This window comes from Orcinus orca, chromosome 8, assembly GCF_937001465.1.
Source record: "Orcinus orca chromosome 8, mOrcOrc1.1, whole genome shotgun sequence".
Classification (NCBI taxonomy): domain Eukaryota; kingdom Metazoa; phylum Chordata; class Mammalia; order Artiodactyla; family Delphinidae; genus Orcinus; species Orcinus orca.
Window position 1 is genome coordinate 105,626,426 of NC_064566.1, and position 20,558 is coordinate 105,646,983.

At 44.9% G+C, this 20,558-nt stretch overlaps 1 protein-coding gene and 1 long non-coding RNA gene across 20 annotated transcripts in view; one reads left to right on the forward strand and one right to left on the reverse strand.

Annotated features, from left to right (window-relative positions):
* The window catches only part of SNX19 (sorting nexin 19), a 48,019-nt gene extending 45,859 nt beyond the window's left edge, over positions 1 to 2,160 (reverse strand). For 15 of the 19 annotated variants that reach the window (XR_004477270.2, XR_004477268.2, XR_004477269.2 and 12 more), the window contains exon 1: positions 5 to 2,159. Coding sequence is in view for 13 of the 19 variants with exons in the window: in XM_033407008.2 (XP_033262899.2) it covers positions 5 to 1,717 (1,713 nt within the window). In the remaining 6 variants the exon portion in view is untranslated. Of the gene's footprint in view, positions 1 to 4 lie in introns of all 19 variants that reach the window. The other 4 variants (XM_033407014.2, XM_033407012.2, XM_033407010.2 and 1 more) reach the window with 1 other exon arrangement.
* Positions 2,161 to 2,217: 57 nt separating this feature from the next.
* LOC125965292 (uncharacterized) overlaps positions 2,218 to 20,558 on the forward strand; it is a 378,088-nt gene continuing 359,747 nt past the window's right edge. The window contains exon 1 of the long non-coding RNA XR_007479027.1: positions 2,218 to 2,339. This is a non-coding gene — a long non-coding RNA (uncharacterized LOC125965292). The remainder of the gene's footprint in view (positions 2,340 to 20,558) is intronic.

Sequence of the window (20,558 nt, forward strand, 5' to 3'; positions counted from 1 at the left end):
TTACCTTCACCGTGTAGAGCGTGTATGGGTGGAATCCGGTGCCGCTGTGCTCTCGAGCAGTAATGGTGCCGGTAATACGAAGGTTCTGGATGATAACGGGGCCATCTGGACTGCTCAGGGGCTCAAAGCTGAAGGTGGCTGAGCTGAGGGGACCAGGTGGAGAGGAGGAGAGCAGTACCTGTGGGAGACTAGGATCTAGGGAGCTCACACCATTGGTGAGATCTTTCTCTAAGCACGAGGGTCGTGGGGTACACATCCTTTCTGGACTGGCCAGCAAAGTTGTAAGAGAGGTGACATCTCCCTGCTCTACGTCCTTGTCTGCTGTGTCAATCTGGATCTCTGGGCAGGAATTCAGCATGGAGACAAGCAGGCCGGTCTCTGTTTCTGTTCCTGGACCCTCCTCAGCTTCTGCCCCTTCAATTCCTTCAGATCCCTCTTCATCCTTAGACTCCAGAGCCTGGGAACCCCCTAGGGCACACAGGGAGTCCTGAATCCTGGCAGAGAGGAAGGTGCCTGGGTTCACGAGCATGATGGTTTCTTTGCCCAGTTCAGACAACGGAGACTCCAGCTCTGCGTCTTCAGACAAGAACAGAGGCTGCAGGAAGTGAGAAGAGCTGTTTCCTACTTCTCTCTCTTCTAACACTCCCCCCAAATCTCCCTCCAGTGCTTCATGGCCTTCTTCGACCTCTGGGGAGGGGTGTGAAGGCTCACTATAGTTTAGGAGCACTGGGGCTGGAGAAGGGGCTCTTGCATCTGCTAGACTCTGGACCTCCACAATCAGTGGCAGAGATGTGGGCACTGAGGGCTGTTCCAGGGCACTGGCTGCGCAGAGTGGTTTACCCACTCCTGCTGGGCCAGTTCTGGCCTTGGAAAAGATGCCCACTAGCACAAGGTGTATCCAGTCTGGATCTGAGAGCTTGCTGATCAGTGGTAACATGACATTGCAAGTAATGAGTTCCACCACTACATGGCGGCCGGTCCGGGTCTCCAAGTGGGGCTTTGGCACTAGGCCTTGAAGCAACACGTTCACAATGCCACGTGTGTAGGCGACCTCAGCCCTGGGACTCTGTACTGCAGGATGTGGGGCGGTGGCCTGGCAGTAAGCCTCCCAGAGCTGGGAGGGCTCATCTGTGCCACTCTGCTTCCCTGTCGTGGCCTCCTTTGCCTGAAGATAGCTCTGCAAGTGACAACCACAGAGAGTGAGAACCCTCTGGGCAAGAGCATGGCTGTCCACCCTGGCCATCCTCCTCCGGAGCTCCTGGACCAACCCTCGCATGGCTGCCTCCATTTCCTCCTCGAAGGCAGGCTCCTGGCTCACCGTGCGATACCAGGACGACACGAAGTCCCGCATGACCATCCGGATGGTGCGGTCGATCTCCTGCTCCAGCTGCCTCTCGGCCTCGGGGTTTGGGGGGCAGACAGCCATGGGGATGAAGCGCTCCAGGTGCAGCCGACCCGAAGGCCCCACGATGGCGTCGGCGCCCAGCCATCCTCCCAGCACCAGCAGCAGCGCAGACAGAAGGCACAGGAGCCACACGTTGACCAGGAGGTGGATGACCAGAAGCCAGCCGAGCACGGCCCCCAGGGCCACCAGCTTCCGGCTACTCAGCAGGTGACTGAGGCTGGGCCCGGCCGGGGGCTCCTGCGCCGCGGTCGCGGTCTCTGCCTTCATGGCGGGCGGGAGGGGGCTCCCCGGACCAGCTGCCCCCTCCTCCATGTCAGAGCCGGCGATGGGGCGCCTACTGCGGCGCGGACACGAGAGCCGGGCGGCGGGCCCCGACGTCCTACAGGCAGGGCCCGGCGACAGGGGTGGCTCGGCGGCTCGGCCTCTCCGCAGCCCCCTCCGGCCGGGGCGCGGCCCTCGAGGAAAACCCTTCGGCCTTCATGGTGCCAGGGCGGCGGCCCGCGGCCTCAGAGGGTGGGCAGGGCCGTGGGCCCACAGAACACTCACGGACGCCGAGGACCGGGGCGCCCGGGAACGGCTCGCGCTGCGCCCCGCCCCGCTGAGTCCCACCTGCAGTGAACTTAGCGGCGTCTCCTCCGCGGCCTCACAGGGTCCCTCGCCGGGCTGGAACCGCCGGGCACCTGCGCTCCGCAGCCCGGCTCTTGTCTAAGCGGCCGTCCGGCCCGGCACCGGCGACCGCTTCCGGGTCGGCGGGAGCGAGGCATGTCGGGAGAGCGCCGCGCGCCCCGCGGCCCGGTGCGGCCCGGCGCGGCCCGGCGCGGCCCGGCGCGGCCCGGCTCCCCCTGGTGGTGAGGAGCCTCCGTGACCGCACAGCGCGAGCTAGCCAAGCGTGCGCCCACTTCCTAGAGATGGGGACCTGCGAGCAGGCTTGCAGGTAAGGACCCTCCGAGACTCACTTCCCGCTCCAGGGATTAAATGAAGTTTGCAAACACCGGGTACCGTTTAAGCAAACTCAGTAGTCCAATTACTTTAATCTCATTTGGGCATATTTTAGTTGGCCTGGTGATACATTTTAACATTCACCCCCCACTCCCCAGCGCCCGTCTCCCAACACCCAGCTCAGCTCAGCGAACTTGTGCTCAGGAATTGCTGAATACAAGGCATAAAACATTAACACAGAGATAGATTTATTCCTAAAATTTCATAATACCGTATAATAAAATCTTTTTTTGTGATTTGGGGTTATTTGCTGGTGGCATTGCCCGAGCAATTAAATCTTTTGAGCATCTGCTAGGTTCAATCCCTGTGATAGGTAGTGTGGAGGAGTAGAAGCGGTCCTTGTCCTCAAGGACCTTGCAGATAATTGCGGAGACGCGTTCTTGGGTCATGAGTGCATATTTAATAATGCACGTCAGTATGGGATATGGTCAAATGCAAATTATTATACGTATGAGGGGAAGGAAAGGTCACCGTGGGTTGTAGTGGTTAAGGGAGACCTCAAAGAGAAGGGAGCCTTTCTGCTGCCTTTCTATTCCCCTCCATCTCTTCTTCCCTTTTCCTCCCCAAATATATAGGAAAAGAAAGCAGAGATAGAGATGTATGTTCAGACAGTCTTCTGATAGATTTGCTTGGGAATGTGCTCTGTTTGATTGGTTTTGGGTTTTTTGCCTTCAGTTGTCCACACAGACGGAATTACCTGTAGGAAAATTAAGTATTCGACAGTAGCACTGACCAGGTGTAAGAGTGTTGGTGCCAGTTTCATGTGAAGCCGGCTTCCTTCTACATTTTGGCCCCCAGGAGCTCTGTGTGCATGTGGCTTTCCTTTTTATTTTGGCACGGGACGTGTATCATTTGTACAGGGCTGTTCATGGTTGTCTTCAGCACTCTCTGTGCTGTTAGCAGCTTTTCATCATGATGGCCTTAGTCCCCACATATTTAGAGGAATCTTCAGGCAAACTCCAACCCAAAATTGTGCCAACAGGAAGCATATCATGGCTTCTCCTCTCATCTCCGTTTCAGCTATTGGGGTAAAGATCTCTTTTGAATGCAAAGGGAACCATTGTTTAGATGTGGGGCATAGTTCATGACTATCACTTCTAAAGCAAAAGTTGGATTTAGCATCAAAGTGCCCACAAAGCGAACTGGGCACATTCCTGAGCTCCCAGAACGCTGGCCACTTCACTGGTGCTCTGCTTCTCACAGAAAAGGAGCCTCAGAAGTGAGTGCTGCTGTCTTTGTCCTCCCAGACCATTCCATTGTCCTCAGGGGCAGTTAGAAGATCACAGAGAAATGTCCCTGCCACCGAGCCAAGAACTAAAATAAGAACTGGATGATGAGGACTTTCCTGTTGGTGCAGTGGTTAAGAATCCGCCTGCCTGTGCAGGGGACATGGGTTCGGGCCCTGCGCCGGGAAGATCCCACATGCCATGGAGCAACTAAGCCCATGTGCCACAACTGCTGAGCCTGTGCTCTAGAGTCTGTGAGCCACAACTACTGAGCCTGTGTGCCACAACTACTGAAGCCCGTGTGCCTAGAGCTCGTGCTCCACAACAAGAGAAGCCACCACAATGAGAAGCCTGTGCACCGCAACGAGTAGACCCCGCTCGCTGCAACTAGAGAAAGCCTGTGCGCAGCAACAAAGACCCAACACAGCCAATAAATAAATAAATAAACTTATATATATATAAAAAAGAAGTGGATGTTGGAGGGACTGAGGATGAGTCTGAAGAATTCCCCAAGATGGTTCAGAGAGGAAGTTTACTCTGCAGCAGAATCTGGAATGCTCCGGGCAGGAAAAACTGACCTTGTAAGTGGGCGCTGTGCCACCTGACCAGATGGTCTGGAGCACTGAGGTAGCCGAGAGTGCCTTCCTGCTTCTGAAGTGGATACGATGAAGCAGCATCTGCAGATGAACGTGCCAGCGCACTTGTCATTTTGACTGGTGTGAGCTGCTGCCTGGGGCTCTGGGGCGAAGGGCCTCAGTCTCCAAACAGATTAATCACTGGGGGGAGGTGGGAGCAGGACTGGTGTCTGGTGGTGGTGACGGTGTGTGGACATGGCGGGGGAGGCTGGCTGTTTGGCCATATCATTCACTATCTCTGAGATCTTTCTTTCTTTCCTTCTTATCATTTCTCAAAATATTCTAGGCGTCTTGCCAGAGTGCTGCGGATAACAGGACACATAAGACACTGTAATTCACCTAAGGGGACTCAGTCTAGTTACAGGACAGAGACACTGTTGTTGTGAGTTTGTTTTTGTTTTTTTACATTTTGGCCATGTGGCATGTGGTATCTTAGTTCCCTGACCAGGGATCAAACCATGCCCACTATGGTGGAAGCACGGAGTTCTAACCACTGGACCACCAGAAAGACACTGTTGTGTATTGTTTTTCTGCTTTTCTTACACCTTTATTGGAGTATAATTGCTTTACAATGTTGTGTTAGTTTCTGCTGTACAACAAAGTGATATGTATACATATCCCCATATCCCCTCCCTCTTGAGCCTCCCTCCCACCCTCCCTATCCCACTCCTCTAGGTTGTCACAAAGCACCAAGCTGATCTCCCTGTGCTATGCATCAGCTTCCCACTAGCTGTTTTACATTTGGTAGTGTATATATGTCAATGCCACTCTCTCACTTTATCCCAGCCTCCCCTTCCACCCCCCTGGTGTCCCTTTTTTTTTTTTTTTTGGTACACGGGCCTCTCACTGCTGTGGCCTCTCCCATCGCGGAGCACAGGCCCTGGACGCAAAGGCTCAGCGGCTATGGCTCATGGGCCCAGCTGCTCTGCGGCATGTGGGATCCTCCCGGACCAGGGCACGAACCCGTGTCCCCCGCATTGGCAGGCGGACTCCCAACCACTGCGCCACCAGGGAAGCACCCCCCCACCCCGGTGTCCTTAAGTCCATTCTCTACATCTGCGTCTTTATTCCTGCCCTGCCGCTAGGTTCATCAGTACTGTTTTTCTAGATTCCTATATATGCGTTAGCATATGATATTTGTTTTTCTCTTTCTGATATACTTCACTCTGTATGACAAACTCTAGGTCCATCCACCTCACTACAAATAACTCAATTTCATTCCTTTTTATGGCTGAGTAATATTCCATTGTATATATGTGCCACATCTTCTTTATCCATTCATCCGATGATGGACACTTAGGTTGCTTCCATGTCCTGGCTATTGTAAATAGTGCTGCAATGAACATTGTGGTACATTTCTCTTTTTGAATTATGGTTTTCTCAGGGTATATGCCCAGTAGTGGGATTGCTGGGTCATATGGTAGTTCTATTTTTAGTTATTTAAGGAACCTCCTTACTGTTCTCCCTAGTGGCTGTATCAATTTACATTCCCACCAACAGTGCAGGAGGGTTGCCTTTTCTCCACACCCTCTCCAGCATTTATTGTTTGTAGAGTTTTTGATGATGGCCATTCTGACAGGTGTGAGGTGATATCTCATTGTGGTTTTGATTTGATCTAATGATTAGAGATGTTGAGCATCTTTTCATGTGTTTGTTGGCAATCTGTATGTCTTCTTTGGAGAAATGTCTATTAGGTCTTCTGCCCATTTTTGGATTGGGTTGTTTGTTTTTTTGATATTGAGCTGCATGAGCTGCTTGTATATTTTGGAGATTAATCCTTTGTCAGTTGCTTTGTTTGCAAATATTTTCTCCCATACTGAGGGTTGTCTTTTCATCTTGTTTATGGTTTCCTTTGCTGTGCAAAAGCTTTTAAGTTTCATTAGGTCCCATTTGTTTATTTTTGTTTTTATTTCCATTTCTCTAGGAGGTGGGTCAAAAAGGATCTTGCTGTGAATAATGTCATAGAGTGTTCTGCCTATGTGTTCCTCTAAGAGTTTGATAGTGTCTGGCCTTACATTTAGGTCTCTAATCCATTTTGAGTTTATTTTTGTGTATGGTGTTAGGGAGTGTTCTAATTTCATTCTTTTATGTGTAGCTGTCCAGTTTTCCCAGCACCACTTATTGAAGAGGCTGACTTTTCTCCATTGTATATTCTTGCCTCCTTTGTCAAAGATAAGGTAACCATATGTGTGTGGGTTTATCTCTGGGCTTTCTATCCTGTTCCATTGATCTATATTTCTGTTTTTGTACCAGTACTATGCCATCTTGATTATTGTAGCTTTGTAGTATAGTCTGAAGTCAAGGAGTTTGATTCCTCCAGCTCCATTTTTCTTTCTCAAATTGCTTGGGCTATTCAAGGTCTTTTGTGTTTCCATACAAATTGAAAATTTTTGGTTCTAGTTCTGTGAAAAATGCCATTGGTAATTTGATAGGGATTGCATTGAATCTGTAGATTGCTTTGGGTAGTATAGTCATTTTCATGTGTATTGTTTTGGTATGGTTTCGAATCCACTTGTTTGTGACTTAAGTTGACTTAATCCACTTCTTTATGACAAAAGACCCAAAAAAGTTGTTTTTAGAAGTAAAGTTGTTTTGATATAAGAATAAAGTATGTTGTGACGTCATCTCATCACTTGACCTTGATAAGCACTTAGCAGCTCATCTGCTGAGGGAACCCCTGGGGGCTTATCAATAAGAACATGTGGGGAAGTAACCCTGGGGAGGGGACACTGAGACTCTAAATACTGAGAGTTTGTGAGGAATATCTGAGAGTTTCTGCGTGGGCAAAAGCCACTGTTTGCTGATCTAGGTCTCTGAAGATCCTGAGACACCTGCTCCTGCCGTGGCCAGGCTGCTCTGGGCCGGCAGTGGTGGGAAACTGTGCAGTGGTCTCAGGCAGAGAGGGGACAGAGTTCCTGCCAGAGGGGTGCTCCTCTGGGCAGTGGCGCCAGCACTGAGAAGGTCCCTGGAGTGATAACCCTTGGAGCAGCCTCGCCTGGCCCCAGCACCCGCACCTTGTTCCCTAGCAATGTACGCTAGCAACAACGGACTCTAGTTGTGAGCTGGCAGCTGGAAGTCATCTCTCGGTGGCTTTCCCAGGTATCAGCTCGTGTAAAGGTACAGCTTGAACTACATTTGGTCTTTATTTCTTTCATCTCCCCTTGCCTGGAACAAGAGTGAAATTGATCATTTGTTTGGTGTCTGTTATTTCTTTATGGGCTTATTAAGAGACATTACCCTGTGTGCTCTTTGCTTGTGCAATTCCCACAGTGAACCTGTGCTCAATAAACTATTGGCAAAGGCAAGCTCAGTCTCTGAGCTTAATTTTGCCCCCAAAACAAAACAGACATGTAAGTAGATAAATATAACTAAATGTTATCCCGTGGGGTATGCTAGTTGCAGTAGAAGTACAATAACCTGGGAACTCAGAGGAGGGTGGTCAACTGGGGAATTGGGTGATGCCATTAAAGTCTTCATAGAAAGTTTACTCTTCAGTTGGAAAAAGAAAAAGAGGTAAGCTATTTTAGGTGAATGGAGGGTACAGAGAGCAAGGGGAATGGTGGGGGGGCTTGTAGGCAGAGGCAGCCTTGAGAAACAAGCAGGGACGAGGCAGGGGTGCTGGAGCAAGAGGACAGGACGGAGGCAGCTCATGTCCCACCTCGATTTTCTCTCAAAAAGAGGAGTCATGGTAATGCAGGGAAAAGAGGGGTAGTGACGGGACAGGCGACTTGGGAAGAGTTGATGGTTTGGAATTATTGCTACAGGAATTAGAAGGAAGTAATGAAGGTTATGGAGAAAAAGGAAGGGGGACCAAGGGCCAAGCTGAGGTTAAATATCATGACTTTGTAGTGGTGCCAGTATGTGTTATTGAGCTGTTTTCTCCCGAGGTGTTTAGCACTCTCAGTATAGGAGAGGAGAAGGAAGGAGGCTGGTTTGCTGTGATATTTGAGGTGTCTGGGTAGAGGAAGTGAAAGGATGAGGTGTTCAGACCTTGACATCCTGAGGAGAGAGCTGTTCAGATTTAAATTCACGGTGTCTGGGTGTCCAGGGAAGGAAATGCAATAGGAGAGGGAAATGAGTTGTGAGAACAGGGTTAGGGGTCCTGGGAGAGAGGGAGCGAGCCAGAAGAACGGGAGTCTGTGGTTATAGATTTGTCTCTTGGAGCCTGGGTTTGTATGGTGATGGTGCTCTACCAAATTACTACAAACTCAGTACATTTATTCTCCTACAGTGCGAGAGGTCGGAAGTCTAGGCTGAGTTGGTAGGGCAGCATTCCTTCTGGAGGCTCTAAGGGAGGGTCTGCTTTCTTGCCCTTTCCAGCTGTCTGCATCCCCTGGCTCACAGCCTCATGTTACATCATCCTCTGCGTCTGTTGTCACGTCTCTTTCACTCTGACATTCCTGTCTTCCTCTTACAAAGACTTTTGTGATTGCATTGAGCCCTTCCAGACAACCAAGGAGAGTCTTCCCATGTCAAGATTCTTACCTTAATCACACCTGCAAAATCTCTTTTGCCATGTATGGTAACATAGTCACAGGTTCTGAGGATTAAGGTGAGGACATCTTTGGGAATCCATTATTTGACTTTCTACAGAACCTTCGTATCTAGAGATGAAAACGTTTCTGTGATGGTGAAGTCTGGGTGCGGCAAAGTAATGAGTTCCTGAAGTAGGGTATGGATAACGTATTAGGGCTGAGGAAGAAACTCTGAATCTGTCTTTTAGAGGCTGATCCACACAGGATTGGCAGTCACTAATGCTAAGCTAGGGAGAGGGACCATGGTCTTGGTACACATGTTCTCAGTAAATGAGAAGGACGGCCAGGAGGTTGATGGATGATATAATGAGAAGAGTAAAGTATGGAAATACCAAAAAAGGAGGAGGAGATTTTGCATAAATTAGAAAACGAGTCATCCGAAAGAAGCTATGCAGGGGCTGGGACATTGCTGTGACATCTCACACCCTGCCTTAGACGCAGTGTTGAAAAATAAATAGGCACCAGAAAGCAGCAGGGAAAAATTGCATATTATTTATTCATTCACTCTCTATTCATAAATCCATCCATCCATTCATCCAACAGACATTAACCAGATATTGAGAATTTAAAGCTGGATTTTATATGGTTGCTTTTCTTAAAGGATTCACAGTCTAGTGATAGGCACTGACACAATGTGTAAAGTTCTATAAAAAAATGTATCAGAACATGGGAATGCAGAGAATTAGGGGATGTTTCATGGAAGAGGTGACATTTGAGTGGGCCTTGGAGGATGGCTAAATTTCCCATGAAGATGAGAGGAACTGGTCATTTCAGGAATAAGGAGTACTGAGTAAGCTCCCGAACTAGTTTGCTGGGACTCTTATAACAATATATATACCACAGACCTTCAGCAACAGAAATTTATTGACTCACAGTTCTGGAGGATGGAAGTCCAAGGTTAAGCTGTGGACTGGCCTCTATGGAGGCCTCTCTCCTTGGCTTGCAGATGGCGGTCTTGCTGTGTCTTCACATGTGCCTTTCCTTTGTGGTGCCTCCCCGGTGTCTCCCTCTCTTTTAAGGACACCAGTCATGTAGGATTAGGGTCCACCCATGTAACCTCGTTTAACCTTGGTCACCCTTTAAAGGCCTGTATCAGTCAGGGTTCTCCAGGGAAACAGAACACATACACATATACCTATATGTACATGTAGCTGCACATTTATTACGAGGAGTTGCCAGTGAGGCTGAGAAGTCCCAGGATGTGCCATTGGTGAGCTGGATGCCCAGGAAAGCTGGCGGTGTAATTTAATCTGAGCCTGAAAACCTGAGAACCAGGGAGCTGTGGTATAAATCCCAGTCCAGGAGCCAGAGAAGATGAGATGAGATGTCCCAGTTTGGTCAGTGAGGCAGGAGAAAAGGGGTAAATTCTTCCTCCTTCCTCTGCCTCTTGTTCTGTTCAGACCCTCAGGGGATTGGATGAGGCCCACCACGTTTGGGAGGATGCTTTACTTTACTGAGTCCACTGATTCAAATGTTAATCTCTTCCAGCAACACCTCACAGACACACCCAGAAATCATGTTTACTTTGAGCGCCCTGTAGCCAGTCATGTTAACATAAAATTAACTGTTACCAGGCCCTGTTTCTAGATACAGTCACTTCTAAGGTATACCAGGGGTTAGGACTTCAACATAGGAATTTTAGGGGCACACAATTCAGTCCCTAACAGTTCCTTTCTATCTGTGGGTTCTCTGAATGGTCACATTTTGATGATCAAGATACTGAAAAAGACAATGATAATTTTTTTTAAAAAAATTAATTAATTTATTTATTTTTGGCTGTGTTGGGTCTTCGTTTCTGTGTGAGGGCTTTCTCTAGTTGCGGCAAGCGGGGGCCCCTCTTCATCGCGGTGTGCGGGCCCCTCACTATCGCGGCCTCTCTTGTTGCGGAGCACAGGCTCCAGACGCGCAGGCTCAGTAGTTGTGGCTCACGGGCCTAGTTGCTCCGCGGCATGTGGGATCTTCCCAGACCAGGGCTCAAACCCGTGTCCCCTGCATTGGCAGGCAGATTCTCAACCACTGCGCCACCAGGGAAGCCCGACAATGATAATTTTAATAGTTTTCAAGATTTGTTTTCATGGCACATAAAAATGGAAATAACAATGACCTGCAAGTTAACGAGACCTAGGCTTAAATTCTACGTCTGGCTGTACAAAATACCAAGTGTTCTAACAGTCTCTCCCATGGCAGAACAACTAGGTCCCTATTATAGAAAGCACTTTCTGATGCATTGGGCTCCTAAGAGGATGAGAAGTGTGTGATCAGTTCAAGGTACACTGTCTTGGCCCACTCCATTAAATTCCATAGTCATTAGCTACATTAACAGTTAAAAGAGACAATTCATATTATCTCAGCAGATGCAGAAAAAGCATGTAATAATATTCAATATTCATTCATGACTTTAAAAGCAAAACAGAGAAACCTCATAGCAAACCATGATAGGAGGGTGTTTCCTTGACTTACAATATCATTCTGAATGGGAAACATAAAAGCATTTTTTCCATGCAGTTATTCTATTTAAATATGTTAACAGATCTATTGAGGTCTAATTGACATAAAATAAATTGCACATACTAAAAGCACACAAGTTGATAAGCTCTGACATAGGTATACACCTATGAAACCACCACCACAGTCATGATAACGTATCCGTCATCTTCACAAGTTCCCTCCTGCCCTGTCAGCATTGCCCTGCCCCCTCCCCCAGGCTTTCTTTCACTTTAGAAAAGTTTGAATTTTGCAGAACTTCACATATATGAAATCATACACAATGGATTTTGGTGTGTCTGGCTTCTCTTACCCAGCATAGTTATTTTGAGGTGGATCAATTGTTTATTCCTTTTTATACCTGAGAAGTGTGTTCCACTGTATGGATATATGATAACGTGTTTATTCATTAACCTATTGGTGGACATTGGATTGTTTGAAGTTTATGACTATTACAGATGAAGCTGGTGTGAACTTTTGTGTGCACGTCTTTGGAGAGTACAGAGATATCCTTTCATATCCTTTCATTTCTCTTAGAAAAATGCCTATGGGGGCTGCCGAAGGCTCCAAACAGCATCCCTATTGATCACTGACATTCAAGCACCATTGATCTGCTGGGTCATGTGGCCCAAGTGGCAGAGCAGCATGCATTTCAGCCTGGACCGGTTGCAGAACCTTCTCTTGTTCTGGGCCCTAGTCAAAACTAGCAGCTTTTCATGTCACTTGGAAGTGGGCCAGAGTAACGACCCAAATGAGGAATAGGTTGCCTCTAAAATCCAAAGTGGGCCGCTAGGCATTGTGCCTGGGATATACAGGAATATCTCAACATGCACCACAGCACTGGATTTCTAGAAATTTCACAGAGGTGGAAGGCATCTGAATTTTTCTTGTATTTATTTCCCATCCTCTGATGTGCAAATGTCTTACCAATAAGTCTAGAATAGTTGCCAGTTCTAGCCTGCTAGCTCATCAATGTCATTAATATTATCAGTGGACTGAAACAGCGTGATGTTCTGTGGAAGGTAAAGGCAGCCAAGTCTCTGTGGACGAACTTAACGACGTAAGGCTGGAGCACGGATGTACCCCTAAGTTAGGACAGTGAAGGCATGTTGCCAGCTTAACTGCTTCTGGTGGTCTTTACTTATAGCCATGAAGAAAGTAGCCTTTCCCAGATGAACAGCTGCATAACAGGTAGGAGGGATGTGTTAATATGTTCAAGCAGTGAAATCACATCTGGATATTACATCTGGAACAGCAGATGTAATTGGAGTCCCCACCTGATGAAGTTTATGATAATCCACTGCCAGTCTCCAAGATCCATCTGGTTTCTGCACTGACCAGATAGGGGAGGTGAACGCGGATGTGGTGGGAGTCACGGGCCCTGCATCCTTCAAGTCCTTTATGGTGGCGCCAATCTCTGATCCATCCAGGAACATGGCGTTGCTTTTGGTTTACTGTTTTCCTAGGAAGAGGCAGTTTTAGTGGCTTCCGCTTGGCCTTTTCTATGATAATAGCTCTCACTCTACAGGCTGGGGAGGCAGTGTGGGGATCCTGCCAATCGCTCGGTATGTCTGCTCCAATTTCACATTCTGGAACTGTGGAAATAACCACAGGATGGGTTCATGGGCCCATCGGACCCACTGTGAGATGGACCTGAACTAAAACCCCATTGATCATCTCACCTCCACAAGCCTGTACTCTGACTGATGGGCCACAGTGACATTTTGGGTCTCCTGGAATTAATGACAGTTCAGAACCTGTGTTCAGTAATCCCCCAAAGTCTGATTATTTTCCTTTTCCCTAATGAACAGTCACCCTGGTGAAACACGTTCAAGTCTGAGAATTGATTGAAGGGGCATCACCTTCTGTTTTGTTGATTCAAGTTAGACTTCTATACACTTGACCTAGAGCTCTTCTGCTTCATTTAGCAGATTGCCCATCTATTTCTCCTCTAGGGATGATGATCAACTAGCCAATGCCATAGGACCCTGTGAGTCAGATTATTCTGACTACTGCTTTGACCCGGCTGTCCTATGGTAATCACACCCACCTTGTCTTTGACGGTTAAGTGCCCCCACGTGACCCCTGCTACCATGGGATCCAATTATCTCTATCGCATTTAAGTATCTTATTCAGAGACGGTAGATCCTGCTGTCATTTCTGGGCTACAGAGAAGAGTGACCACAGTTAAGGTTGCCAGGGCTCCCCTCACCATTTATTTCCCCCTGGTTGTGGCGAAAGGCATGTCACTTGGACCCTCTCACACAGAGCGAGCAGGTCTTATGTGATAAATTCATTGTAACATTCTAATCTCCCTAATAAGCCTTTGGATACTTTCCTCTATAGTACACCAAGGCAGTTCTGGCATTTCATTTTCACGTGGTGTTGGCCAACTTTTTGTCCGTGTTTCAGCTAATCAACCAAACAAACAGTTAGGGAACTTTCAAACCCCTGAAGCTATAACATTGAATCCTGAATCTCTGCTTAGTGGGCCCATATCAATAAATTTGACCTGATCCAGTTCTACCATTTTTCCCACACCCTTAATGTCTATTACTACACATATTCTCCAGAGTTCTGTCTGTATAAATTGGAAAACTCATGCAGTTCTTTTCGAGTGTAGTACACCTCCTAACAGGTCACACTTTGTGTCTCACCGGTGGGGGCCTGCTGGGATTTGAATCCTGCTATAGGTCTAGAAACAAAGATGGGTCATCCTGGGGGGTGGGCCCTGAGGAGAGCCAGCAGCATCTTGCAAGGCAGCTACTCAGGACGGGTCATTACAGTTTCCTCAGGCAAAGTTGGGCTAACCTCTTCAGACGGGGAGAGAAGGGCTGCAAAGAAGACTCAGCGGGATTTAAGGGTTTAGTATCCCCAGCTGCATCAGGATCTGCCCCTATGTCCCCATTCCAATCTTCAGGATCCTGTTCCTTCCCAGACAGTGCTCTCTGTTTAACAGAGTGTATACCCTGTGAAGTTGAGAACTCAGTTTGCTTTGTAATTCAGCTGCTCGTAGGATGAGACTCTGAGTTAGGCTTTCAGAAATCTCAGTTCTGCCGCTGTAGGAGATGCAGTTTTCTTTCACGGATGGCATAGACACTTTCAGTTAATTGACGCTGCGTTTGAGCTGGGAACTTGAGGGCTTGAACTCTTCCTTTTCTTTTCCTACTTTCTCCAGTGCACTTAGGAGCAACCAGCCAATCTCATTATCCTTGCTATTTTAACTAAACTAGGTATCAAATACAGTCACCCAGCACCTTGCTTTTTATAAGTATTTGATTAGAGTATCCAGTGATGATATTTTGTATATTTTTTGCCACATCACACCACAGACTATCAGTGCTTTTTACCACTGGAAGTGATGTCATTAATGCCTTTAAATATAGTCTGATTAGAGAACCAATTCCAGAGATCCCAAACCAATTCAGAAAACTTATACTTAAGATTCTGTTTCTCTCTCTCTTTATATACGTCCTGCATATATAGAGAATTTAAATAACAAATATACGTTTATTATAGTATTTTAAATAATACATGTTTATGAATATATTAACTAAATAATAAATGTATATATGTATAAATTATCTATCTGTCTAGAGATTTGTTTCAAGGAATTGCCTCATGCAGTTGTAGGGGCTTGCATATCCAAAATCTGTAGGGCAGATCACAGGCAGAAATTGATGCTGCAGTGTTGAGGCAGAATTTCTCATTTGGAAAATCTCAGATTTTGGTCTGAAGGACTTTCAACTGTTGCGATGAGGCCCACCCACATTATCAAGGACAGTCTCCTTTACTTTAAGTCAATTGATTGTAGATGTTAACCACACCTACAAAATACTTTCACAGCTGCACCTAGATTAGTGTAGATTAAATAACTGGGTGCTATGCCTAGCCAAGTCGAGGCATCAAAACTAACATTCACATCATCTAATAATTTTTCTATATCCATTGAAATAATCATATGGTTTGTTAATATATAAGTTTCTCTGACTAATGTTCTAATGCTAACCCAACCTTGGATTCCTGGGACAAGCCCCGTTTGGTCACAATATATTATTCTTTTTAAAAATATTATTCGATTTGATTGGCTAAAATTTTGTTAAGACTTTTTGCATCTGTATTTATGAGGGATATGTATAGCTGTAGTTCTCTTCTCTTGTAATGTCTTAGGTTTGGGTGTCAGAGGAATAGTCGCCTTAACGAATGAATTGAGAAGTTCTTTATTTTCTATTTCTCTGCCATTATTCTTTTTTATGCTCTGCTAAAAATGTGGCTAACAAGATCCCTTTCAAGCTATGTTCTAGCTTTATTAGTGTTGGAATGATTATGTGGTTTTTGTGCATTTATTTCTAACCCATTTGTGTTATGTTTAAAGTCGGTTTCTTGCAGGCATAGAGTTCTTGCTTTTTTATCTATGCGGATGTTCAGACCATCTATATTTAATGTGCCAATTTATATGGTTGAGTTTCAGTCTACCATCTTGCTATTTGTTTTTCATTTGTCCCATCTATTCTTTGTTTTTTCTTCTGTTTTTCTTCCCTCTTTTGGATTAAATGAACATTTCAACGATTCTATATTTTCTTCTTTATTGCCTCATTTGCTATAATTTTTTAAGTGTTTCATTTAAGGTTTATAAGACACATTGTTAATTTAATACAGTCTACTTTCAGGTAATATTATACCACTTTACATATAATTTAAGAATATTACAACAGTCTACTTCCATTTTTCTGTTTCTGACCATGGTGGTATTGCTGTCATACATTTAACTTCAGCATATTTTGTAATGCTGAAAAATATACATTTTATTATTATTTTTTAAAATATATTTTATTATTTTTGCTTTAAAGAGTGAACTGCCTTTTAAAGGAACTTAAGTAATAAAAATATATTTTATATTTACCGATGTAGTTACCATCTCTGGTGCTCTTCATTTCTTTGGTAGAGAAGATATTTCCTTCTGGAATCATTTTCTTTCTGCCCGAAGGATTCCTTAATATTCTTTGTGGTGCCATTCTGCTGGTAATAAAAATTTCCACATTTTTTAATGCCTGAAAATGTCTTTATTTCACCTTTTAAAGGTGTATTCTCTGGGGATGGAATTCAAGGTTGTTGACAGTTTCTTTTTTTTCCTCAGTTCTTTAAGGATATTGTTTCACTTTCTTCTGGCTTCCACTGTTCCTGATGAGAAATCTGTTACCGCTTTTATCTTTGTTCCTCTGATGAAACATACCTTTTATCTCTGGCTGCTTTGAATTTTTCTCTTAAGCTCTGGTTTTTAGTAATTTGATTATGATGTTCTTTCTTGTATATTTCTTCATGTTTCTTGTACTTGAGGTTTATTGAGGTTCTTGGGTCTGTGGATTTATAGTTTTCATCAGTTTTGGGAATATTGGCTATTATTTTCACCTGTATTTCTGCCCCTTATCCTCTTTTTTTCAGATTCCAAAAATACATATATTCGGTCTCTTGAATTTGCCAAACAGCTCACTGAGCCTCTGCTCATTTTTTTTTGTCTTTTTCCTTTCCATGTGTTTTTTTTTTTTTCTTTTTTTTTTGTGGTACGTAGGCCTCTCACTGTTGTGGCCTCTCCTGTTGTGGAGCACAGGCTCTGGACGCGCAGGCTCAGCGGCCATGGCTCACGGGCCCAGCCGCTCCGCGGCACGTGGGATCTTCCCGGACCGGGGCACGAACCCGTGTCCCCTGCATCGGCAGGTGGACTCTCAACCACTGCGCCACCAGGGAAGCCCTTTCCATGTGTTTTTAAAAAATAAATTTACTTATTTATTTTTGGCTGCATTGGGTCTTCATTGCTGCACACGGGCTTTCTCTAGTTGTGGCAAGCGGGAGCTACTCTTTGTTATGGTGTGCGGGCTTCTCATTGCAGTGGCTTCTCTTGTTGCAGAGCACAGGCTCTAGGCGCGCGGGCTGCAATAGTTGTGGCACGTGGGCTCAGTAGTTGTGGCTCACGGGCTCTAGAACGCAGGCTCAATAGTTGTGGTGCACGGGCTTAGTTCCTCCACAGCATGTGGGATCTTCCCAGACCAGGGCTTGAACTCCCGTCTCCTGCATTGGCAGGCGGATTCTTAACCACTGCGCCACCAGGGAAGTCCCCCTCTCCATGTTTTGTGTTGGATAGTTTCTATTGCTATGTCTTCAAATTCACTAATATTTTCTTTTGTGATATCTAATATACTATTAATCTGTTCATTGTATTTTCTGTCTCAGAAATTGTAGTTATCATCTCTTGAAGTCCAATTTGGGAATTAAAAAAAATTTCCCCCATCTCTAACATGTTAAATATTTCCTCTAGTTTCTGGAACTTATAGAATACAGTTGTGTCTTTGTCTGCTAATCCTGTCACCTGTATCATTTCTGGATGGTTTTTATTGAGATTCATTTTCTTCTTTATTATGTTTAGCATATTTCTCTTCTTCTTTGCATGGCTAGTCATTTTATACTGGATGTCATAGATTGTAAATTTTGTCTTGTTGTATGCCAGATATTTTCTATTCCTATAAATATTCTTGAGCTTTGTTCCAAGACACAGTTAAGGTACTTAGAAACAATTGATCCTTTTGGGTCTTAATGTGTCAGCATTGTTGGGTGGAACCAGAACAATGTTTGGTTTGGGGCTAATTTTGCCCTACTACTTAGGCTAAATCCTTCTGGGTACCACAACTGATGTTTTTTGAATTGTTAGATTTTCTAGTCTGGCTGGTAGCAAACAGTACCGTTCTCATCCCGTGTCAGTGCTGGATACCATTTCTTCTTTTCCTTTTGAATGTCTTTCCCCCACTGGTTTTGGGGAGTGTCCTCCCTTGCATGTGCTGATTAGTACTAAGTTGAAGATTATAGAGGGATCCTCTGCAGATATTCAGTGTTCTCTGTCCAGATTTCTCCTCTCCAGTACTCTGTCCTGCAAGCTCTAGCCATCTTGGCCTTGAGACTTGCAGTTATATCGTCTCAACTCAGACCGCCTGTTTGTCTGCAGTGTGGCCTGGAAACCCTCTTTAGGCCATTCATTAGTAGAGCGAGTGTAGATGTCACCTTGTTTGTTCTTGTTTCTCAGGGATCACTTTGTTTTGTTGACTAATGTCCAGTGTCTTGGAAGACATTGTTTCATACATTTTTTTCCTGGTTTTATTATTTCAGGAGGGAGGGTAGATATGACCCGTCTTACTCCATCTTTTTCAGTTGTGGAATTACCACTTGCTTTCCACTCCTCTTTCATAAGTCACTCTTTTTTCTATTAGGACCTCAGATGCAGAGGGTGGTTCATCATTCTTTGCAATTCATGGCAGGTAACATTGGTATACATAAGGATCTTCTATTTTAATTTTCCACGTTTTTCCTTTGACTCCTACTCTCATTATTTCCCCTACCATGAGTAATTATTTTAACGAGCTAATTTGTATATTTTTGCTGGAGTTCATGCAAATATGTATGTTGGATTTTTTGTGTATTTTACATTTATACAAATGGTATTAAGGCATGAATCACTTTTTTTTAACTTAGCACTATGTGTTTAAGGTTCACTTATATTACCATGCATATATCTAATCTATTACTGCTTTCTGCTGTGTAGTAAACCATTGTATGCATCTAACACATTCATGTATTTACTCTCCCAGAGATAAAGAGAGATTTCCTTCCATACCTATCACCAAATAATGCAATGACAAATATCCTTGTACATTTTCCCTCCTAGACTTAAGTGAGAAAACTGCCACAGTCCCCCCACACATAGAGCAAAACTCTTCTCTAATAACCCAAAGTCCCATTCAGGTAATGCACCTGGTTCAAAATCCAGGTATCTGGATGATGCTTATTCCTCTCCATCAGGTCTTATTTTAGTTTCTTGTGGTTTACTGATGAGAAAATAAAAGGCAAAGTACCTTCATACCAGTACTTCACATTCAATATGAAATAATGGGTATATGATTGCTAATTGTCTCCAGGAATTTGTTCTCCCTTTCCTCCTTTCAGTAGTACAGTTTTACTTGGGCACATGGCTGCTTGGCTACAGACCACATTTTCTAAACTCCCCTGCATGGAGGTGTGGACATATGACAAACATGGAGTCAATGCAATATACGTAAAAGTGATGTGTGCACCTTATGGGTTACCTCCTTAAAGAGAGGATACTCACTCTGGACTTCTAACTAGCAAAGAATTGACAAATTCCTTGTAGAATCAGAAAAAGAGGCCACAATCATGTATTAAGGATGACAGCTCTACTCTGCCAGCCTAAGACCTTGGGTTGCCTCTTAGAGTCCACTTTCTTTAGAGTATTAGCTCAGGAAAAAATAAACTTCTATTTTGGTGTCTTTTTTCTATAACAGCTTAGCCTTATTTATTTATTTTTTACATCTTTATTGGAGTATAATTGCTTTACAATGGTGTGTTAGTTTCTGCTTTATAATAAAGTGAATCTCTCTTGCGTCTCCCTCCCTCCCACCCTCCCTATCCCACCCCTCCAGGGGGTCACAAAGCACCGAGCTGATCTCCCTGTGCTATGCGGCTGCTTCCCACTAGCTATCTACCTTACGTTTGGTAGTGTATACGTGTCCATGCCTCTCTATCGCTTTGTCACAGCTTACCCTTCCCCCTTCCCATATCCTCAAGCCCATTCTCTAGTAGGTCTGTGTCTTTATTCCTGTCGTACCCCTAGGTTCTTCATGACATTTTTTTTTCTTAAATTCCATATATATGTGTTAGCACACAGTATTTGTCTTTCTCTTTCTCACTTACTTCACTCTGTATGACAGACTCTAGGTCCATCCACCTCATTACAAATAGCTCAATTTCGTTTCTTTTTATGGCTGAGTAATATTCCATTGTATATATGTGCCACATCTTCTTTATCCATTCATCCGATGATGGACACTTAGGTTGTTTCCATCTCTGGGCTATTGTAAATAGAGCTGCAATGAACATTTTAGTACATGACTCTTTTTGAATTACGGTTTTCTCAGGGTATATGACCAGTAGTGGGATTGCTGGGTCATATGGTAGTTCTATTTGTAGTTTTTTAAGGAACCTCCATACTGTTCTCCACAATGGCTGTATCAATTTACATTCCCACCAACAGTGCAGGAGGGTTGCCTTTTCTCCACACCCTCTCCAGCATTTATTGTTTCTAGATTTTTTGATGATGGCCATTCTGACTGGTGTGAGATGATATCTCATTGTAGTTTTGATTTGCATTTCTCTAATGATTAGTGATGTTGAGCATTCTTTCATGTGTTTGTTGGCAGTCTGTATGTCTTCT